This window comes from Sebastes fasciatus, chromosome 4 (assembly GCF_043250625.1).
Source record: "Sebastes fasciatus isolate fSebFas1 chromosome 4, fSebFas1.pri, whole genome shotgun sequence".
Lineage (NCBI taxonomy): Eukaryota > Metazoa > Chordata > Actinopteri > Perciformes > Sebastidae > Sebastes > Sebastes fasciatus.
The window spans coordinates 7,531,444-7,550,617 of NC_133798.1; the positions used below are offsets into that span (position 1 = coordinate 7,531,444).

Here is a 19,174-nt window from a genome sequence, read left to right on the forward strand (position 1 = left end):
AATCAAATATCTCCTCTGTGTTTGTGCTAGTTGGACATGATCTATCTCACGAATAACTATCACTATGCACTCTGATGACTAGCTCACTCCTGTCAACATATTGGGTATTAAAAAAGAAAGAACCTGTTTTCCCTTTGAGGCGTATCATCTGTTTACTAGTACATAAACTATAATGAACCCAGCTACCCACTCAGCAGCAGCAGCAGCAGCAGCTTCCGTGCTGCTGAGGGAACAGCTTGCAGAGCTGGTGATCAAGCATCATGATTAAGCACCAACTGTGAGAAAACTCTCCGCGTGTTCAGTCCAATTCAGCCCTGCACTGATTACACTCATCAGGGCCCCGTATGCTGCAGGGTTTGGAGGCGCACCAACATGCTGTTTGAGATACAGACTTTTGCCAAAATTATTTAATTACTGGACATATGGGCTGCAATAAGAGAGCAGGGCTTTGAAAAGAGGAGTGAAAATAGGGCATTGGGGAGCATGAAGTCAAATATGTTTTCTACATTCCGCATGATGCAATTTTTCTAAAATAAATAAATTAATAATAATCAAAGTTATTTCAGGGTCACATTTGAATTTTTCAGGTCTTGTTGTGCTGCTTGCAGTACCAGGCGGCGCCGCTGCGGAGCGCTGTGGTGCACAAAACAACCACACAGGCTGAGCGTAGAAGAAGATACTAGTTTCATAACAATACGTCACATCCGCCGACCGCCGCTAAGGTAACTCATTTCCTCACAAATATGTCGATATCTTAGCTGAACCCTCAACATACACACCTCTATCAACAGCTACTGATAGTAGCCACTAACCAGTGAAGTCAGCGGGTTAAAGGACGTCTCGTCCCGCGATGCTCTGGTCTGTTTCTAGCAGTTAGTTAGCAAGCAAGCAAGCTAACCTGTTAGCATGTTTCTACTGGAGTTCATTCAAGGCTTTTATTTTGAAATCGTGGACGAAACGCTCTGCTCTGCTCAGCGTGACAATAAAGTGACTTAAACTGCACTAAGGTGCTTTATTATGCTTTTGAGTGTGTTAGCTGATCGTGATTGGCAATGGGTCATAATATGAAATATATATATATTATATATATAATATAATATATCATGCTTTTCCACTTCCCCCCTATGAAACATCTGGCACCAGCTGTGCAGAAGATAAGATAAGATCAGATATTCCTTTATTAGTCCCGCAGTGGGGACATTTGCAGTGTACAGCAGCAAGGGGATAGTGCAAAAAACAAGATGCTAACACAGTAAAAAAAAAAAAAGGCTAAACAAAGTGTAACAAAATATGAACCATTTAAATAGAAGGAAGTATAAAAATAGGAGCAGTATATACAGTATTGACAATAAACAGACTATTAACAAAATTGCACAAGTGGAAAATGATATTGCACAATGAGAATGAATGAATGAAATAACCATTATCTTCTGTTAAGAAGCCAAGGCTGGGATGAAGGACTTCACCCAAAATAGCATAACAAGTAAACATCAGGGTACCCTCTGTGTCAGAGCAGGAGGATTAAATTACAGAGATTTTATCACTTTACATGAACAGTATTTCATTTTAAAAATAATACAGGTAGGAATCCTAAGATTTTCTGGTGGAAAATGTATAATGGAAAATACATTTCTGTCAGTATTCTGTTAAAAGTGGAAGTTCAAGTAGTGTTTGTTTACACGAGTCAACAGGAAGCTCCAGAAATATCCCCTGGCTGTGCATAATGTCAGGAGGATGTTGTTGTTCTGCATCAAATTTCTGTTATTATTATTGTTAAGGATGCACCAATCCAAATTTTTCAGTCTCAAAACCCATAGCAATACCTGGGCTTTGGGTATCAGCCGATACTGAGTACCGATCTGATGCCAGTGTTTAATTAGTAAGCTGTATGCCTCACTGTGTGGAAGAGACTGGAGTCATTATTTTATGTGTAAGGAAATATCATGCTGGACGCGAACATTGCTTTCTTAACTCTGTAAAACAAACTGTAACAGATAAATACATAGATATAAATATACTGAATTGTTATTTATTATTAAAATAATAAATCATACACCAGCAACTTGGTTAAAAAATCTTCAAGATTAACAGGAATTACAATTCAAGTGTAAACCTTTTTAATGCAGCGACAAATTGGTCAAAACTAGTATTTTTAGTAAGAAGTTGTGTTAGCTGCCTGCCTGGTTGTCACCCACTGTGGTTCCTTCTTCTCTCGCTCCTTTAGGTGATCTGCCTCGGGACTTTTGCATCAATGTTGCGCTTGATCGCAACATCCCTGTGCCTACGGTGCCAACGTGCCACGGCTCTACCTCTACACCTGAGACCGTGTGCGACACTGAGCTCAGCAGAGAACCAGCAGACCGTGGAAGCTCTCTATGATCTCTCTGTGGACATCCAGAAGGTGCGGCAACTTAAGGGCTGGGTCCTGCATCGGAGCCCAGCCTACACTAAGGAGGTCGCTGACCTGCTGAAGGACATGGGAGCCTCGGGCTCCATCATCGCCCGGATCCTAGCAGATCACCCTGAGGCGGTCCTCTGTCGCCCGGAGCAGATGCAGGCTCAGAGGGAGCTGTGGATGTCCGTGTGCCCCAAACAGAAAGAGTTAGTTGGTATCATTGAGAAGTTCCCGGCCTCCTTCTTCACCTCGTCCAGTCACCACGACAACCAGCGGAACAACATCGCTTACTTCCAGAGCTTAAACCTCAACAAGCGAATCATCACGAAGCTCATGGCCAGCGCTCCCCAGAGCTTCAGTCGACCAGTGGAGCAGAACGAGGTGATGGTGCGCACCCTCCAGCAGGCCTACCTGGAGCTTGGGGGGGAGGAGGCCAACATGAAGATCTGGCTTCAGAAGCTGCTGAGTCAGAACCCGTTTGTTCTCATGAAGCCCCCCGAGGTGCTGAGGCAGAACCTGCTGTTCCTGAGAGACAAGGGCTTCAGCACGGCCGAGCTCCTCCGCCTCCTGTCCAAGCTCAGGGGCTTCGTCACCGAGCTGAACCCGGACAGCATGCGTCGCACCCTGGCGTACTCCCAGGACGCCATGGGCTGCTCCGAGGCAGAGCTGCGGGACATCGTCCTCATCTGCCCGGCTCTGCTCTACTACCCTGACGTTATTCTGGCTGAGCGCTTTGAGGGCCTCCTCAGCGCTGGGATCAGCATGTCTCAGATCATAGGGACTCCGACCGTTTTGGAGCTGACCACGCAGATAGTGAATCATCGCATCCAGCAACTGAGGGTGCACGGTTATGACGTAAGGACAGGTAGTCTGGAGGTCCTAAATGGCACTAAGAAGGACTTTGAGATGAGCTATGGAAAACTACAGCTGCGTAGAGAGAGACCACTTTTTAACCCTGTCGCCCCTTTAAGAGGAGATGACTGACCAAGGTCGTATGGACTAATGGAAATTAAAGTGAATTACAGTTGTATTGTTCTTGTGATTATTTATATCTATTTTATGTCGGTATCAGATTAAAGTGTTTTAAAGCTGCAGTGGGTAGAATTGGAGCAAATATGATTAGAAAAAGTTATTTTAATAAAACGGTCACTATATCCTGACAGTAGTACATGAGACAGGTAATCTGAAAAAAAATCATGTGCCTCTGTGTCCTCCTGTGTCCGGACCAGTCAAAGCTGATCTGTAGTGAGATGAGAAAGTTTGTGACCCGGCAGCCATGTTGAGATCAGTTGAGGAAATACCAAGCACCGCCCACCAGCCGGAGCACACTTTCTAATTTTACAGCTAAACAATACACTACAAGATGTTTCTGAAAACATCTGAGGAGAGAAATAGACATTAAAGTAACAGAATATTGATTCATATTTGATCGGCGCTGCCTAGTTTGACTGTTTGATCGGAGTTCGCCACCCAATAGGAACGCTCTCTCTCTGAAATGACCTGTGATTGGCCAAAGTCTTCCGTCACGGGCTAGATTTTTTAAAGCCTGAAACAGAGCCATGAGGAGGTGCAGAAGTCTAGTTTTCTCTCAGAACACTTGAATTACAAAATGCTGAAAGGTTATTATGGAATTTTTGCCCAATGATACCAAAAACATACTGCCTACTGCAGGTTTAAGTCTCTAAGGTGTACTCATTTGCAGGTGCAAATTCATGTTGTAAGAGATGACCATGGTTATGCAACGACTTCCCAGAGTGATATCAGAAAGTGAGACAAATGCAACGACTTCCCAGAGTGATATCAGAAAGTGAGACAAATGCAACGGCATCTGAATATGCCACGCTTTTTAGGGAAGATGTCGTCCCTCGCCAAATAAATAATTTATTACAGCTTATTTACAAGTCACCTCATTACAATGACTTCACATGAAGCTCTGCTTGACATAACCGGGCAATGACAGACGTGCTGACTCGTCTATCAACTGTATTAACTGGACAAACAAGGCTTTTCAAAGCAGTTCATTTACAGCCTGTGCAAGTGTCTCATTTTCACACAGTGTTCTTGGCAGCGCAACTGTTCCCCCTCAGGGAAGACAATCTAACTGTCTCAGATTTTTATTGTGACTTTACAGATGGAGACACTTTATTATAAGCCATTTCACCACTGAAATGTCATTATCACTTCAAATGAATTCAAGATGAGGTAAAAAAAAAAGGGAGGAAAATGAGCTTCCTCTGATTTGAACGCACTCTGCGATCTTTATTCAAAGTGGATTTTCCATTATGTTTGGCTTTATTAATAAGGTTTTCCTGTCCAGTTATATGGAGGTAAAAAAGACTGCTTTTGGGTTAGTGCCCACTTTTATTTTAGTTTAGGCCACAAAATCAATATACCATCTTACTGAGCACTGTCCAACCAAGAGAGGGCATTGTAAAATGGTCCCCCGTCTTGTTTTGAATGTGTCTTAATGCTTCAAAGCCAGCAGTAGCCCTTGAAACATGCGTAAGAGTGCCTTTAATGGGAGCGAGCTCCGCAGCTAATGAAGCCATGACTTTATGCCTCAAGGTTCCCTCGCTGTCATAATGTGGACGACGGGGGGTCACAACAAAGAGAGAGGACTAGTGTGTCCAGAGGGAGGAGGAGGAGGGTTATATACGTTAACAACTTCCACTGCCCATCTGCTGCAGTCTGCATCACTCAGCATGGCTCCGTAGTCATGGTGATAGCCACTGGGCAGATGATGCGAAAGTGAGTGCATCTAGTAATGAATGTGAGCTCAGCAGATGGATGCCTGACTAGACTTCATTTTTAAACCATTCACAACATGGAAACCCCGAGGAGGGCGACGACGGTACCTCAAGTACACCGCAGCTGACGGTTTCTAATTTTATGTTAGACGTCGGTGGCATTTTCTTAAATTCATCATGTTGCAAGGTTGTGTCTTTCAGTGGTGCCGAGCGATAAATACAAGGAGTTAATCAGGAAGGCGAGACGGATGAGACGAGGCCTCAGGTGTATAAATGCGAGTCACCTGTACTTCTTACTCACCGTCCTCTGTTGCTTCTTTTGAATTACACGGACAAGCCAGAGAGGTTAATAAGAGGGAGTATAAATTGTCAAACATGACACTGGTTGATATTAGCCACGCTTAACAAATTGCTTTTATGGGTCATATCTCAGCAGGAACAGATGACATCTGCAATTAAAAGCTATGATTTCCAGCTGAAGCCGGAGCTTGGACGACCACTGCTGCAGTAAATATTCCTCATTTTAAGTCAGCGTGAGTTATCTTTTTATTTAGAAGGATATTCCTCAAAAACAACTAATGTAGAGAAAAATAAACTTTTTTTTGCAAATGAAATATTCCACAATACTCAAACAAAAATACTGTTCACCTCAAAGGAAAACCTAAAGTTACAATATACATTTAAAATTCATGTTTGTCTACATAAAAACACCCCTAACCTGATATTGTAATAGCTTTGGTGTTTCTTCACTTATATACTAACTTTTCTCTGCCGGCTATAGGCCAGGAAGTTTCTGTCATTACTTGTCTCTCAAAAAGAGACTCCCACCTGCACCCAGGTGAGATAACACAAATATGCCGTACATACTGCAGGAGGAAAATAAATGTCACATTGATGGACGCTCAAGTGCACAAATGGTAAATAACTTTCTGTATTGAACATTGCGTCTGAGATTCACAGCTTTGAAACATTGGCTCATCTGTCACTACTGGTAATTTCACTTGTGGTGAAGTGGTGCAGTCTGTTGGGATCGCATCACCGTCACTCCATCTTTTGAATCGCTCACTCATTCATTCACGCCTTATTTTATAATCTCCTTGGTCATTTAAAGCAGTGGTTGTCAATGTTTGTCCTTGATACTCCGAATACTGCTCCTTTTTTTTTTTAGATCTACTCTACACAGGTGTGACCAAGAAAATCAGTGATGGCTGAATTCCATTTGGTACATGCTGGCTCACTGTCAGGGCTTACTGGGAGACTTGAAAAGTACAGAGCTATTGTTAATGTTATTAGTTACACGTGTGCTTTTCCGACTGTGAAGAGTCAAAATGGTCCCTGGGAAAAATAATGGCAGATGCTGCTCTGTCTGAAATGTGCACGTTGCCATCTTCAGAGCAGGGTCTCCTGTCAAATCTTGGAGGAGTTGGCCGTCCTACGTTGGGTCACACCCTTATTCAGTAAATGGCCTTTTTTCACAGCAAATATATTTAAACCCCCTGAGACCAGCTGACTTTACTGTCTTTCAGAGACTCTAGTAGGTTTTAGTAGGCTATGGTGAAGCTATAGATATCACATGAAACTAGAAAACCTAAGGAATCCATTGGTACCGACCATGTCATGCTACCATGTCGGGAGGGAGGCTAAATAAAGTTGGGCTAAATTTTAGCGAGGAAAAACGGGCATGGCCATTTTCAAAGGGGTCCCTTGACCTCTGACCTTCAAGATATGTGAATGGAAATGGGTTTTATGGGTACCCACGAGTCTCTCCTTTACATACATGCCCACTTTATGATAATCACATGCAGTTTGGGGCAAAAACCATGCAGTTTTTTTCATGAAGTATAAATGTGTTATTTTTGCCTATATACTAAAATGGTGTATTTGTATATTTCTGCATACTGGGGTCCCTAAACAGTCTTGAATACATAAATTGGGTATCACTGTAAAGCTGAGACTCTTGTGGATCCAATGAGCCCAAATGTATTCACGTTTGATGATGTTAGTCCCCATAGGAGACATTTCATTGTAGAGAGACCATTTTTTGAAACTTGACCTCACTGTATAAAATGACCTGTGGTGACCTCTAGTATAATCACAGCCTCATGAAACTTTACAGCCACAAACTAGAGACATAGAGCATTGAGAGGATGGATGGCTTTCCTAGCTTGATTGACAATAAGGGGGTTTAAACTATTGAGTATTAAAATCCCTGACCTCCTTGTACATCTATTTCTTGAGATATGTTATACAGACGTAGGCAAAATTGTTGGTACCCTTCCGTTAAAGAAAGAAAACCCCACAATGGTCACTGAAATAACTTGAAACTGACAAAAGTAATAATAAATAAAAATTTACTGAAAATGAACTAATGAAAATCAGCTGTTGCTTTTGAATTGTGGTTCAACAGAATCATTTTAAAAAACAAACTAATGGAACTGGCCAGGACAAAAATGATGGTAGCCCTAGAAAAGATGCAAAATAATGTGACCATAGGGACATATTAAACTAAGGTGTGTCCTGTAATTAGCATCACAGGTATCTTCAAACTTGTAATCAGTCAGTCTGTCTATTTAAAGGGTGAAAAGTAGTCACTGTGCTGTTTGGTATCATGGTGTGTACCACACTGAACATGGACCACAGAAAGCTAAGGAGAGAGTTGTCTCAGGAGATCAGAAAGAACATTATAGACCTTCATGTTAAAGGTAAAGGCTATAAGACCATCTCCAAGCAGCTTGATGTTCCTGTGACTACAGCTGCTCATATTATTCAGAAGTTTAAGGTCCATGGGACTGTAGCCTACCTCCCTGGACGTGGCTGCAAGAGGAAAATTGATGACATATTGAAGAGACGGATAATACGAATGGTAACCAAAGAGCCCAGAACAACTTCCAAAGAGATTAGAGGTGAACTCCAAGGTCAAGGTACATCAGTGTCAGATCGCACCATCCGTCACTGTTTGAGCTAAAGTGGACTTAATGGAAGACGACCCAGGAGGACACCAAATCATAAAAAAGCGAGACTGGAATTTTCCAAAATGCATATTGACAAGCCACAAAGCTTCTGGGAGAATGTCCTTTGGACAGATGAGACAAAACCGGAGCTTTTTGGCAAGTCACATCAGCTCTATGTTCACAGACGAAGAGATGAAGCATCCAAAGAAAAGAACACTGTACCTAATGTGAAACATGGAGGAGGCTCGGTTATGTTATGGGGCTGCTTTGTTGCATCTGGCACAGGGTGTCTTGAATCTGTGCAGGGTACAATGAAATCTGAAGACTATCAAGGCATTCTGGAGCGAAATGTGCTGCCCAGTGTCAGAAAACTTGGTCTCAGTTGCAGGTCATGGGTCCTCAAACAGGATAATGACCCAAAACACAGCTAAAAACACCCAAGAATGGCTAAGAACAAAACATTGGACTATTCTGAAGTGGCCTTCTATGAGCCCTGATCTAAATCCTATTGAACATCTGTGGAAGGAGCTGAAACATGCTGTCTGGAGAAGGCACCCTTCAAACCTGAGACAGCTGGAGCAGTTTGCGCACGAGGAGTGGGCCAACATACCTGTCAACAGGTGCAGAAGTCTCATTGAGAGTTACAGAAATCACTTGTTTGCAGTGATTGCCTATTAAGTTAAGGGTACCATCATTTTTGTCCAGGCCAGTTTCATTAGTTTGTTTTTTAAAATGATTCTGTTGAACCAAAATTCAAAAGCAATGTTTCATTTTCATTAGTTAATTTTCAATAAATTTTTATTTATTATTACTTTTGTCAGTTTCAAGTTATTTCAGTGACCATTGTGGGTTTTTCTTTCTTTAACGGAAGAGTACCAACAATTTTGCCTATGTCTGTATATCTTCCTGTTTACTGTTTTATATAACTTTGATTTATTCTGTAGTGAAGTCGCTGTGACCATTATTATTATAACAATACTATTACAATACCATCAATACCCAATAGAGCTTTCTGAGACAGTTTTGTGTAAATCTGGGATGTATTGTTAAGCAGTTATCACCAGTTGGCCTTCTGTCCGTTGTCTTATTGATGTGCCTCCATCTAGTGGCTAAAGGAATCACATACAACCAGATGAATAAGAAAATTTCAAAATGAAAAATACATTCACAAAATGTCAGTTGTTTCTCCATTAAAAATTCACCATTGATTTATTTTCATGAAAAACCTCCTAGATTCACAAAAGACTGCACAGTAAAAACCTTCATCAATATATATGTCTTTCAATTTTTAACCACAACCAATTACAAGCTGTAAAAATGTCTTCATATTTTTCTACATAACAGTCATCATAGAGCCAAAGTAGGACAGTTCACCTGTAGCTTTCTAAACTGGCATCTGTCATGTTGTGCTCAGAAAGGAGCAGATCTGCTGAGCGCAGGCTGTCATCGACGCTGGCCGCTGACTGACTCACTGACGAGCATATTCTCTGTGCAGCTGCAATATTACTGAGGAGGAGGACGAGATGTGAACGCTGACAAGGTGACAGCAGAGGGTGGTCGTGTTTTTAATACCAGAACGGATCATAGTATCCTACCAGGCAGCAGTGATGGAAGAACAGTGAATACACATATAGAAAAAACTGTTAAAAGTTTCAAGTTTTTCAGGGATTACAAAGAGTATAAAGGTAATTTACACTGGAATGCTCAATGATTATTATTACAAAGACTTCTTTGAATTTATAAAAAAATATAATGACCCACTGTGGGTTTGGGTTTTGGCAGTAGTCTCTACAGTCTATCCAGGAGTGGACTCTGCAATACATCTGGAAAGGTTTCCAAGGAATGAGTGTTTTTTGAAATTCTGTTGATTTCCTCTATTAGTTGTCTACACCGCATCACCAATCAATTTCTTGAATACTTGGAATTTGTACTTAATGCTGTTCTCCTCTTGAATTCCACTCGGTACATGAGGATATCTGGTTTGGAATCAAAAGGAAAAAAAAGTTTTGTGAGTTCATTAAAAGGACAAAACAATGTCAAACATAAAACAAGTAAAATACTCTTTCATTAACAATCAGTAATGCATTGCCTTTAAAGGGACTATTAGTAACTTTCAGAAATGCTTGTTAACAGCGACACCTGTGGCTGTTAAGTCAACGAAAGTCAGCGTTGGGCTCGCGCTTGTGCTCACAGTCTCTTTAATGATAGAAACCAAGATAATAATTTACCAAAAACAATGTCAGAATCTCCCTTTAATGAACAACATTTACTAATTCAGTTTTGCTGACATCACCACTTACTTTTGAACTATTTAAACCAACAGTGCTGATGACATGTTTGAAAACAACTTCATATGTAAAAATCCCTCTCTTTAACCATTAACCTTTCACCGCCAGCAGGTTCAGCCTCCAGGTCAGGACGACCTGCACTATAATGGTCTGAGGATGAGATGAACACATACCCTTCTTGTTCTTGAAAGAGTCCTCTGTCAAACTCAGGGAAGAAAACGTCGCAGTCAAAGTCCGCCATGACATCCGTCAGGTAAATCAAGTCACACCACGGGTGCTCCAGTGCATCCTGATCATAAACAAGAAGCAACAGAGAGTCTGGTCACATTAACAGTATTAATAACTGGGCTTTTCTATGTGTCATTCAGCACAATATGGGACATAAATGAGCTTTTTTTGTGGAAGAAAACATACTGGCATATTAAAGGTACAGTGTGTAGGATTTCGCAGCATCTAGTGGTGTGGTTGCAGATTGCAACCAACTGAGTACCCCTCCGCCCACTCCTCCCTTTCCAAGACTGAAGTAATGTGAGCCACCGAGTGCAAAACCGTGGTAATGCTGTTCGCCTCGCTCAGACGCCATCCTTACCATAATAACACTAGATGGCGGCTGGCTGTACCACGGTTTTGAACTCTGCGACTCACGTTACCGTCCGTCCGTTCTGGGCTACTGTAAAAACATGGTGGAGCAACATGGCGAAGCAACATGGTGGACTCCGAGCAGAGGACCCGCTTCCTATGTAGATATGAAGGGCTCATTCTAAGCTAACGAAAACACGATTCTTAGTTTCAGTAATTATACTCTAACGAAAACATAGTTATGAATATTATATTCCATTTCTGCTAATAAATCCCTGATACACACTGTTCTCTTAAGAAGGAAGGAATCTAAGCTGAACAAGGCGACTTTGCATATTTGTGGCTCCACATGGCACTGAAAGTTTTAAGAGTTTCCTGTTTATCAACCCTGCTGGTGTGAGATCACTTTAAAGGTTACATCAACTTCTGGTTGTCGCTCTGTCATTAGCTTGCATGCTATTTATAGTTTGTGCAGACCACGTGATCTCATAAACGCCATGAAAAAAAAGGTGTTTCATTATCCTGACTGAGTAGACCGGTTTGAAGTTGGGTTGAGCTGGAAATGCTGGATGACTGGTTAAACGTGTGTCAGATGGGCCCACAGCTCATTTCCCACCAACTGGTAAATCTAGTTACGCTCTCTGCATTATCTTTCAAGAGGCTGCAATGAGATGTTCAGACTGGTTTACCTTGTAGATCTGCGTCCCACCAAGAACCCAGATGGTCTCAATCAGGTCAGCGAGGGGGGGCTGTGCAGCCAAACGGGCAGCACTGTCTAAGTCTTGACACAAGAAGTGGGCGTGATCTGGAACCGTGCTGTGAGAGGAGGAATGTCCATTAGATTGAGAAGGATGAATGACAATAAAAACCGAGGATTGATTTGTGGATTCTCCCCCTGTTGATGCAGGTGTGTGTGTGAGAGAGCACTCACTCCATTGTGGTGCTCAGCACCGCATGCAGAGTATTGGCCAGTGGGAAGTTAGTTTTTGGGAGCGAGTACCAGCTCAGTTTGCCCCAGACCAACAAGTTCATCTTTCCTAAAACAGATGGAATAAAATGTTTGACACTTAACTCTACAGCTCACCTATCGCAGCTCTCACGTCTCTTCTTGTGGCACATAGCACAGGGGTGAGTTTCAAAACCTTTAAAGTTTTGAGTTCCAAATGAATTGCTCCCATACCAAAGGGGGAGAAAAAGTCAAGTGGGAGTGGATATGGATAAAATCTTGTATCATGGTATATGTAATTTCATATTGAGCTCCAATACATTTGGAATGAAAAGCTGTTTAGAGGCAGGCAATCAATCTGCACACCATGCAGTACCCTTCTCTAGAAGGGCAGGAGAACGTATTACTCTGTTTGCCATCCTACCAGCCAGACCTGTTCCACTGCCTTCATCCAGTGTGTCTACAGTACACCATTTGGTGATATTAAAGGAGAAGTTCATCTAAAATAAAGCCCCTTCTTCTGGTGTAAATATCTGGCTCTGTCCCTAATTCTTTTTATACCTCATGTCTGATACTTGAGTGTTCCTAGACTTCAGCCCTCGCCAATTAGGTCACCTAACAGATAATAAAATAACCAAATTGGAATGTCCCTTTATGGCTCTTAAATATTTAGCAAAGTAAGGACATGTACAAGTACCAAAACACAGGTGTGCTTTTGGCTCCAGCATTTAAAAGCTAGTCCTATATGAGGTGGCTATAATATGATGTAATATTGATGTTACCTGGTCTCGACACCCTGGTGACGTGGTTCATAAAGTTCTGGAATTCACATCTGTAAGAGTCACATTTTCAATATTAAATCAGGCAGAAAACAGTCATCTCATGAACCCTATGTACTGCTGCTTAAAGTTTCCACAAAGAGCAAAGTGAATAAGATGTATAGTCATGTATGACACATCAACACACATCTGTTCTTTTTATTTCACTATATTGTACAAGCTCCCTATATGAGTCACCACTGTCTACTACTAGCAGTACCACTACTCTCCCCAGTACTAGTGCTGCTGTTTATCTTATGCACTTTGTGCTCTTTTATCTTGCTTTTATTATGTAAAGCACTTTGAATTGCCTTTGTGTATGAAATGTGCTATATAAATAAACTTAACTTGCCTTGCCTTAATATAACTTCACCCTATAGTCATTGCTAGTAGGATACCTGTGAACTTTTCAACTATAGTGCTCCTGATACTGCAGCAGTTTTTTTTTTGATTCATCAAGGACATTTTTTTTTTTTTTTCACACATCACTTTGGGCTCTTCTGGTGTACATTTATGGACCATAATTGATTAATTGAAAAAAAAAAATCCATATTAGACTGAAAATAATCATCAGTAGATGGATGGAAGTTATAATAGTAATAGTTTAAACAATGTGATGTAATTTAATACTGAAAAACTCATTGACTCATTATTGAGCTGTCCTATTGCACACACGTGGATACAGCAGTGATATTATACATGTATAATATAAAGACAATTGCATTGTAGCCTATAAAACGTAGGCTAATTAATTAACGTTAGGCTGTTGTTGCAACGTCAGTATCCTACCTACCTGTAGTCTATTAACAGACCCAGAGTACATCCTGTAACTGAATGAATCATTGAACACACGTCATCACAGATAGCTTTGTCTCTTACGGTAGATGCCAGGGTAATGCTCCGTCCTTCCCGATGCCCATATCACTGCAGACCGCTGCTATGAGGCGGACAGGCTTCATCTGCAACGTTTCTCCGTTCAGTTTCATCGTGTTGTCACGGTGGCTCCAGATCTGCAACACTGAGTCTGACTGAGTCTGAAATCAACTATCACCGCCCACCGACCCGGAACCAGCAGGATAAGATGGCTGCTGCTGCGGAGGAGGCCAGCAGACCGTTCGCTGGACTCTCTGATGTCTCCATCTCAGAGGACATCCCGGTGGAAGGAGACATCTCTGTCCCTCTGGGTCCGTCCAGCAGCAGGCGGGACGACGAGCTGTCCACGCTGGACGAGCCGGTGAAGGAGACCATCCTGCGGGACCTGAGAGCGGTGGGGCAGAAGTTCATCCACGTCCTGTACCCGAAGAGGAGCTCCGCTCTGCTGCGGGACTGGGACCTCTGGGGGCCCCTGCTGCAGGGAGGGGCCGCGGACAGCGAGGCTCAGGGGGGGCCACAGTTCGCCGAGGTAACACTACCCTTACTATACTATTAGGGGCTTTATTATACTAGTTTATTATTTTAAAGTAAAGTAGACAACTGTCTCTGCAGCCCCAGATTCACTGTGTTTCTTTCGTTTATTTTCAGTGATGTCATTTAAATAGGTTAAGTACAATTTCTACAATTACAATTACTTTACAGATTTAAACAGTTTTTAAGTAGTATCATAATCAACTGCAATATAAATGTGATGTGTACCGTAATTATAATCCAATAATATATGATTCTGATATGGGCCACTCTGCATAATATTAAGTACTTTTACTTACTTTTGGTACTTTAAATATTTTTTACATTATTTATTATAATATTAATAATATTTTGGATTCATGGTAACGTTACTGACTTTTATCGTTATTTTATTATTTTAAAGTAAAGTAGACAACTGTCTCTGCAGCCCCAGATTCACTCAGTGTTTGTTTCATTTGTTTTCAGTGATGTCATTTAAATAAGCACCTTTACTCAAGTACTGTACTCAGTAAACATGCGAGGTACTTATACTTTACTAGAGTATTTCCATTTTCTGCTACTTTTTTTTACATTATTATAATATTTGTTATATTTTGTATTCATAATCTGAAAAGTAACTAAAGTAGTCAGATAAATGTAGTGAAATAAAAAGAAAATATTCAAGTTTCTTTCCACCACTGCTTATATCAGAAAATAAAGTGATATTTTTAGGGTACTTTTACTTTTGATACTTTAAGAATATTTTGATTCTAATACTTTTGTACGTCTACTTAAGTAAAGGTTCTGAGTACTTCTTCCACAACTATTTCTTTTGTAATTTAATTGCAAATTTCATCAGGAAGTTTACACCACTAATATAAACTAAGAGGGTTCCTGCAGCTAATGACTGTTTTTTTTTATAATTAATCTGAATTATTATCTCATTTGGTCTATAAAATGTCAGAATATAGTGGAAAAATAATAAGATAAGATAACATCCTCAGATTGCTTGTTTTGTTCGACCAACAACCCAAAGGTTTTTCATTTACTGTATAAGAAAGAAAATCCTCCACAGTTAAGAAGCAGAACCCAAAGAAAGTTTTGCATTTTCTCTTGTAAACAAACTGAAAAGATAAATCGATTATCAAAATTCTTGCCAGCTAATATTTTAATTGATTAATTGACTAATCCTGTTAGTTCTTGTCCTGCATTAGGAATTGTCTTTAGCTAATTTCCATGGTTGTCTATATTTATATTTCTTATATAAAGTGATAAATGTCTCCTCCGACTCCTCATTAACCTGTTGAAATAAATCTTTCCGCCCAGGTCTTCGTCATCGTCTGGTTCGGCTCCATCATCATCACCCTGAACTCCAAGCTGCTGGGCGGCACCATCTCCTTCTTCCAGAGCCTGTGCGTGTTGGGATACTGCATCCTGCCCCTGACGGCGGCCATGGCCGTGTGCCGGATCGTCCTGGTCGGCGGCTCGGGGACGGTGAGCTTCGCCGTGCGTCTGGTGGTGGTGACGGCGTCCTTCGGCTGGTCCACCTTCGCCTCCACGGCCTTCCTCGCCGACAGCCAGCCGGCCAACCGCAAGGCGCTGGTGGTGTACCCGGTGTTCCTCTTCTACTTCGTCATCGGGTGGATGATCCTGACGTTCTCGCCGTCACAGTAGAGGAGAAACTAAAGGGAGCGTTTGTTGAACGGACAAAGGTGAGGGAGGTTTTTGTGGAGTGAAAGAACTCAAACAAACACCGGTATCTGCCTTGGAACGAAGATGAATGACTACTGACGTGACTGAGTGTTTCTGGGCCTCTGATGAAGCATTTAGACTCACAGGACACCAAAATAATTCCCTTCAGGTGAAGCTCAGATTCAGAGAAATCCGGTGGACGCTGTGATGCAGATGGAGAGTTAAAAAGCTGATGAATAAGTTCACATTTAGGAGCCTTGTTAAAAAAAAAAGAAAAAAAAAAAAAAAAAGTCCATAGGCTTGTATATAGAAATGCTCTATGAATGTTTGAACTCCCAGGGCTACCTACGCGTGTTATTATTTTCCTCCTGGTCTCTCTGGGTGTGTTGGAAACCTCATTCTGTCTCAAGGACACTGTTTTAAAAACATCCTGACAGCTCACGTTTCACACTAAATTCTTCATTTTCAAACATTTAGCAGATGCTTTTCTGCAGCTTGACTAAGAATGTTTCTTTTAGTATTTTGGGGGGTATTTTTGTTTTATTAGTGGAGAGAGAGAGAGATTGTGAAAGACATGTAGCAAAGGTCTCCATTCAGACTCGAACAGGGCATGTCTCGGCTCCTTTAATTAAACCCCATCGGCACTCGCATGTCTGTACAATAAATATGAAGCTTCAGCCAGTTAGCTTAGCTTAGCATAAAGACTGGAAACAGAGGGAAACAGCTAGCCTGGCTCTGTTCAAATGCAACAAAATCAACCTACCAGCACCTTTAAATCTCAAAATAATTATCCTGTTATGTCTCGTTCAAAACAATAATTATTCTTTCCATTTTATAGGGGGTTAGGTACTTTCACTTTAACATAAAGTGTTTCATCAGTCAGCCTTTGTCTGTGCTGGTTCTTTGAGGTCTTCTGGTTTAAAATGGAAGAACAAACTCAAGTGTCTTGGCTGCAGAAACTGCAAACAACTATCTGTAAAGAGGTCAGAGCTTCCTGTTAGGAGAGAAGATTTAGGAGAGAGTTATGATCACAGGACACAGACGGCACCACAGGTGTTTTCTTCTGGAAAAATACGTTATAAAATGCATAGACTATGGTTTGTGTTTCTTCTTCTTGTAGATAACTGACCAACTGTCCCTCTTTTTTGCAACAACGTTAAACAATCCAACAGGGAGAACTGATTTCTAACAAAGCGCTGTGTGTCTGTTGGTGATTAGAGTGACGGATGATGACTTTTTGTTTTCTTTCATCGTCATGATCTCTGTCTTTACCTCCATGTTAAACCCACAGCTGAAGGATCACACTTTCCTGTTGACTATTTGCATGCTGATTTTATGCTCCCTGCAAAACAGCATTCTGGGAAATGTAGGAGAACAGTACCCGATTTAGAAACGGACACAGCAGATTGAGGAAAAGTGGGTTCATCAAAAAAGAAAATTGCAGAACTTCATTATAGAAAATCGACTCTTTTTTTTTCTTCATAAAGTGATGTGAAATCTCTGCTTCTCCTCCCTGATGCTTCCTGTTCAGGCTGACATTTCCACCTTCTACTAACCTGTCTGATGACCTTTGACCCCTGTCGGTCTGCAGATAACCTATTCTTCATATTCAAATCACTGGGTCTTTCTTTGATTTCTTTTAATTTATATGTATTCATTTACATCAACAAATGAGAAAGATTAAAATATGACAGAGCTGACAGAGCTAACAGAGCTAACAGTGCTGACAGAGCTAATAGAGCTGACAGAGCTAACAGAGCTAACAGAGCTAACAGAGCTAACAGAGCTAATAGAGCTAACAGTGCTGACAGAGCTAACAGAGCTGACAGAGCTAACAGAGCTAATAGAGCTAACAGTGCTGACAGAGCTAACAGTGCTGACAGAGCTGACAGAGCTGACAGAGCTAACAGTGCTGACAGAGCTAATAGAGCTAACAGTGCTGACAGAGCTAACAGAGCTGACAGAGCTAACAGAGCTAACAGTGCTAACAGAGCTAACAGTGCTGACAGAGCTAACAGAGCTAACAGAGCTAACAGAGCTAACAGTGCTGACAGAGCTAATAGAGCTAACAGAGCTAACAGAGCTAACAGTGCTGACAGAGCTAATAGAGCTAACAGAGCTAACAGTGTTAACCGGAGGGGGACGGAAGACGGAGGACTTGACTGTGGCCGCTACGCGACGGGCCTTTGTCCTTGACGGAGGTCTAAACTCTACAAGTGGCTTTCTAGTTAAGACACTAAGCATTCAGTTAACTAACGTACACGTTAGTTCAAACAGCAACACTACCGTTAACCGTTACTCACCAACACTACCGTTAACCGTTACTCACCAACACCGTCTAGAGCAGGGGTGGGCAATTCATTTTTACAAGGGGCCACATGAGGAACTTGAGTTGTGTTGGAGGGCCGAACCAACAATAACTTAATTCTGCTCAGTATTAATTGTCCCCATTGTAAAAAGCATTAAATTATATATTTTGGATTAGTTGCTACTGGTAATCAGAAGAATAAGGATATTCTTTAAATATTTATATAAATATATGCAATTGTGGTGTAGGTCATATAGGAAAATACTCCTATAGAAGTAATAAACAGTAAAAACAGTAATTGCATCAGTGTTTCATTTTATTTTAAACATGTTAATCTTCCCAAATACTGAATAGGTGTTTTACAGTATGTTAAAGATAGGCAATTGTCAACTTGATGCAAAAAGCAATAAATGCTTTTAATGTTTTACAGTTCATTTTACTTGTTCAGTGGGAAAAATTCAGCCTGCTCTGGGCTTGAACAAGAGCATTGAAATCTGGCTGAATGTCTGAGGTGGATATGCGAAGGACAGCTGAGAGGTGGTCATCAGTGATAGAGGATCTGTATCTGGATTTGTTGAACTTCATCACTGAGAATGTCTGTTCACATACGTAGGTAGATCCAAAGAGGACTAGAATCTTCTGAGCATGCCTCCTCATGTGTGGAAAGTTCTCCTCTTTGAGGGAAGAGTAGAAGTCCAGCAGTGAGACTGACCTAAAGTGCTCTGCCAGAAGTGTGTCAGACTGCAGGTCAATCAGTTCCATCTGAACATCACTGGGTGTATTCTCCACACTGCAGGTGAAGGGAGAACCTGCCAGCTTGTCCCATTTTAGTCCCAACTTGTCCAAACATGCATTTACCTCCGTGAATAAATCACTCCCGGTTGTTGTCCCTTTCATTGACTGCATGGCTGCCAGCTCCTCCGTGATTTTAAAGTCCGTAGATATCCCACGTATGAAAATGAGTAGCTGGGCAGTGTCACGTACATCGCAGCTCTCATCCAAAGCCAGGGAAAGTAGTCGAAGCTGACCGCTCTGTTCTTCAGCTGAAGTTCCAGATTCCCCGCGAT

The 19,174-nt window shown here is 41.5% G+C and overlaps 3 protein-coding genes across 4 annotated transcripts; 2 read left to right on the forward strand and 1 right to left on the reverse strand.

The window, feature by feature from the left end:
• The first annotated feature begins 599 nt into the window (after positions 1-599).
• Positions 600-3,423, forward strand: mterf2 (mitochondrial transcription termination factor 2). Of its 2 annotated transcripts, none has more exons than XM_074631748.1 (2): positions 600-722; positions 2,225-3,423. In XM_074631748.1, exon 2 carries the CDS (start codon positions 2,252-2,254, stop codon positions 3,377-3,379), a length of 1,128 nt encoding a protein of 375 aa, XP_074487849.1. In that variant the 5' UTR covers positions 600-722; positions 2,225-2,251; the 3' UTR covers positions 3,380-3,423. The 2 variants fall into 2 exon arrangements, with proteins under 2 accessions (XP_074487849.1, XP_074487850.1); XM_074631749.1 differs by lacking the exon at positions 600-722 and adding an exon at positions 750-858.
• Positions 3,424-9,272: 5,849 nt separating this feature from the next.
• On the reverse strand, positions 9,273-13,781 carry LOC141765636 (dihydrofolate reductase-like). Its single transcript, XM_074631752.1, has 6 exons — positions 13,604-13,781; positions 12,689-12,738; positions 11,892-11,997; positions 11,650-11,776; positions 10,555-10,670; positions 9,273-10,069 (listed from the first exon to the last, which is right to left on the reverse strand). Exons 1-6 carry the CDS (start codon positions 13,708-13,710, stop codon positions 9,979-9,981), a joined length of 597 nt encoding a protein of 198 aa, XP_074487853.1. The 5' UTR covers positions 13,711-13,781; the 3' UTR covers positions 9,273-9,978.
• An 11-nt stretch (positions 13,782-13,792) lies between these two features.
• On the forward strand, positions 13,793-16,681 carry LOC141765635 (protein YIPF6-like). Its single transcript, XM_074631751.1, has 2 exons — positions 13,793-14,126; positions 15,434-16,681. Exons 1-2 carry the CDS (start codon positions 13,806-13,808, stop codon positions 15,779-15,781), a joined length of 669 nt encoding a protein of 222 aa, XP_074487852.1. The 5' UTR covers positions 13,793-13,805; the 3' UTR covers positions 15,782-16,681.
• Positions 16,682-19,174: the final 2,493 nt, after the last annotated feature.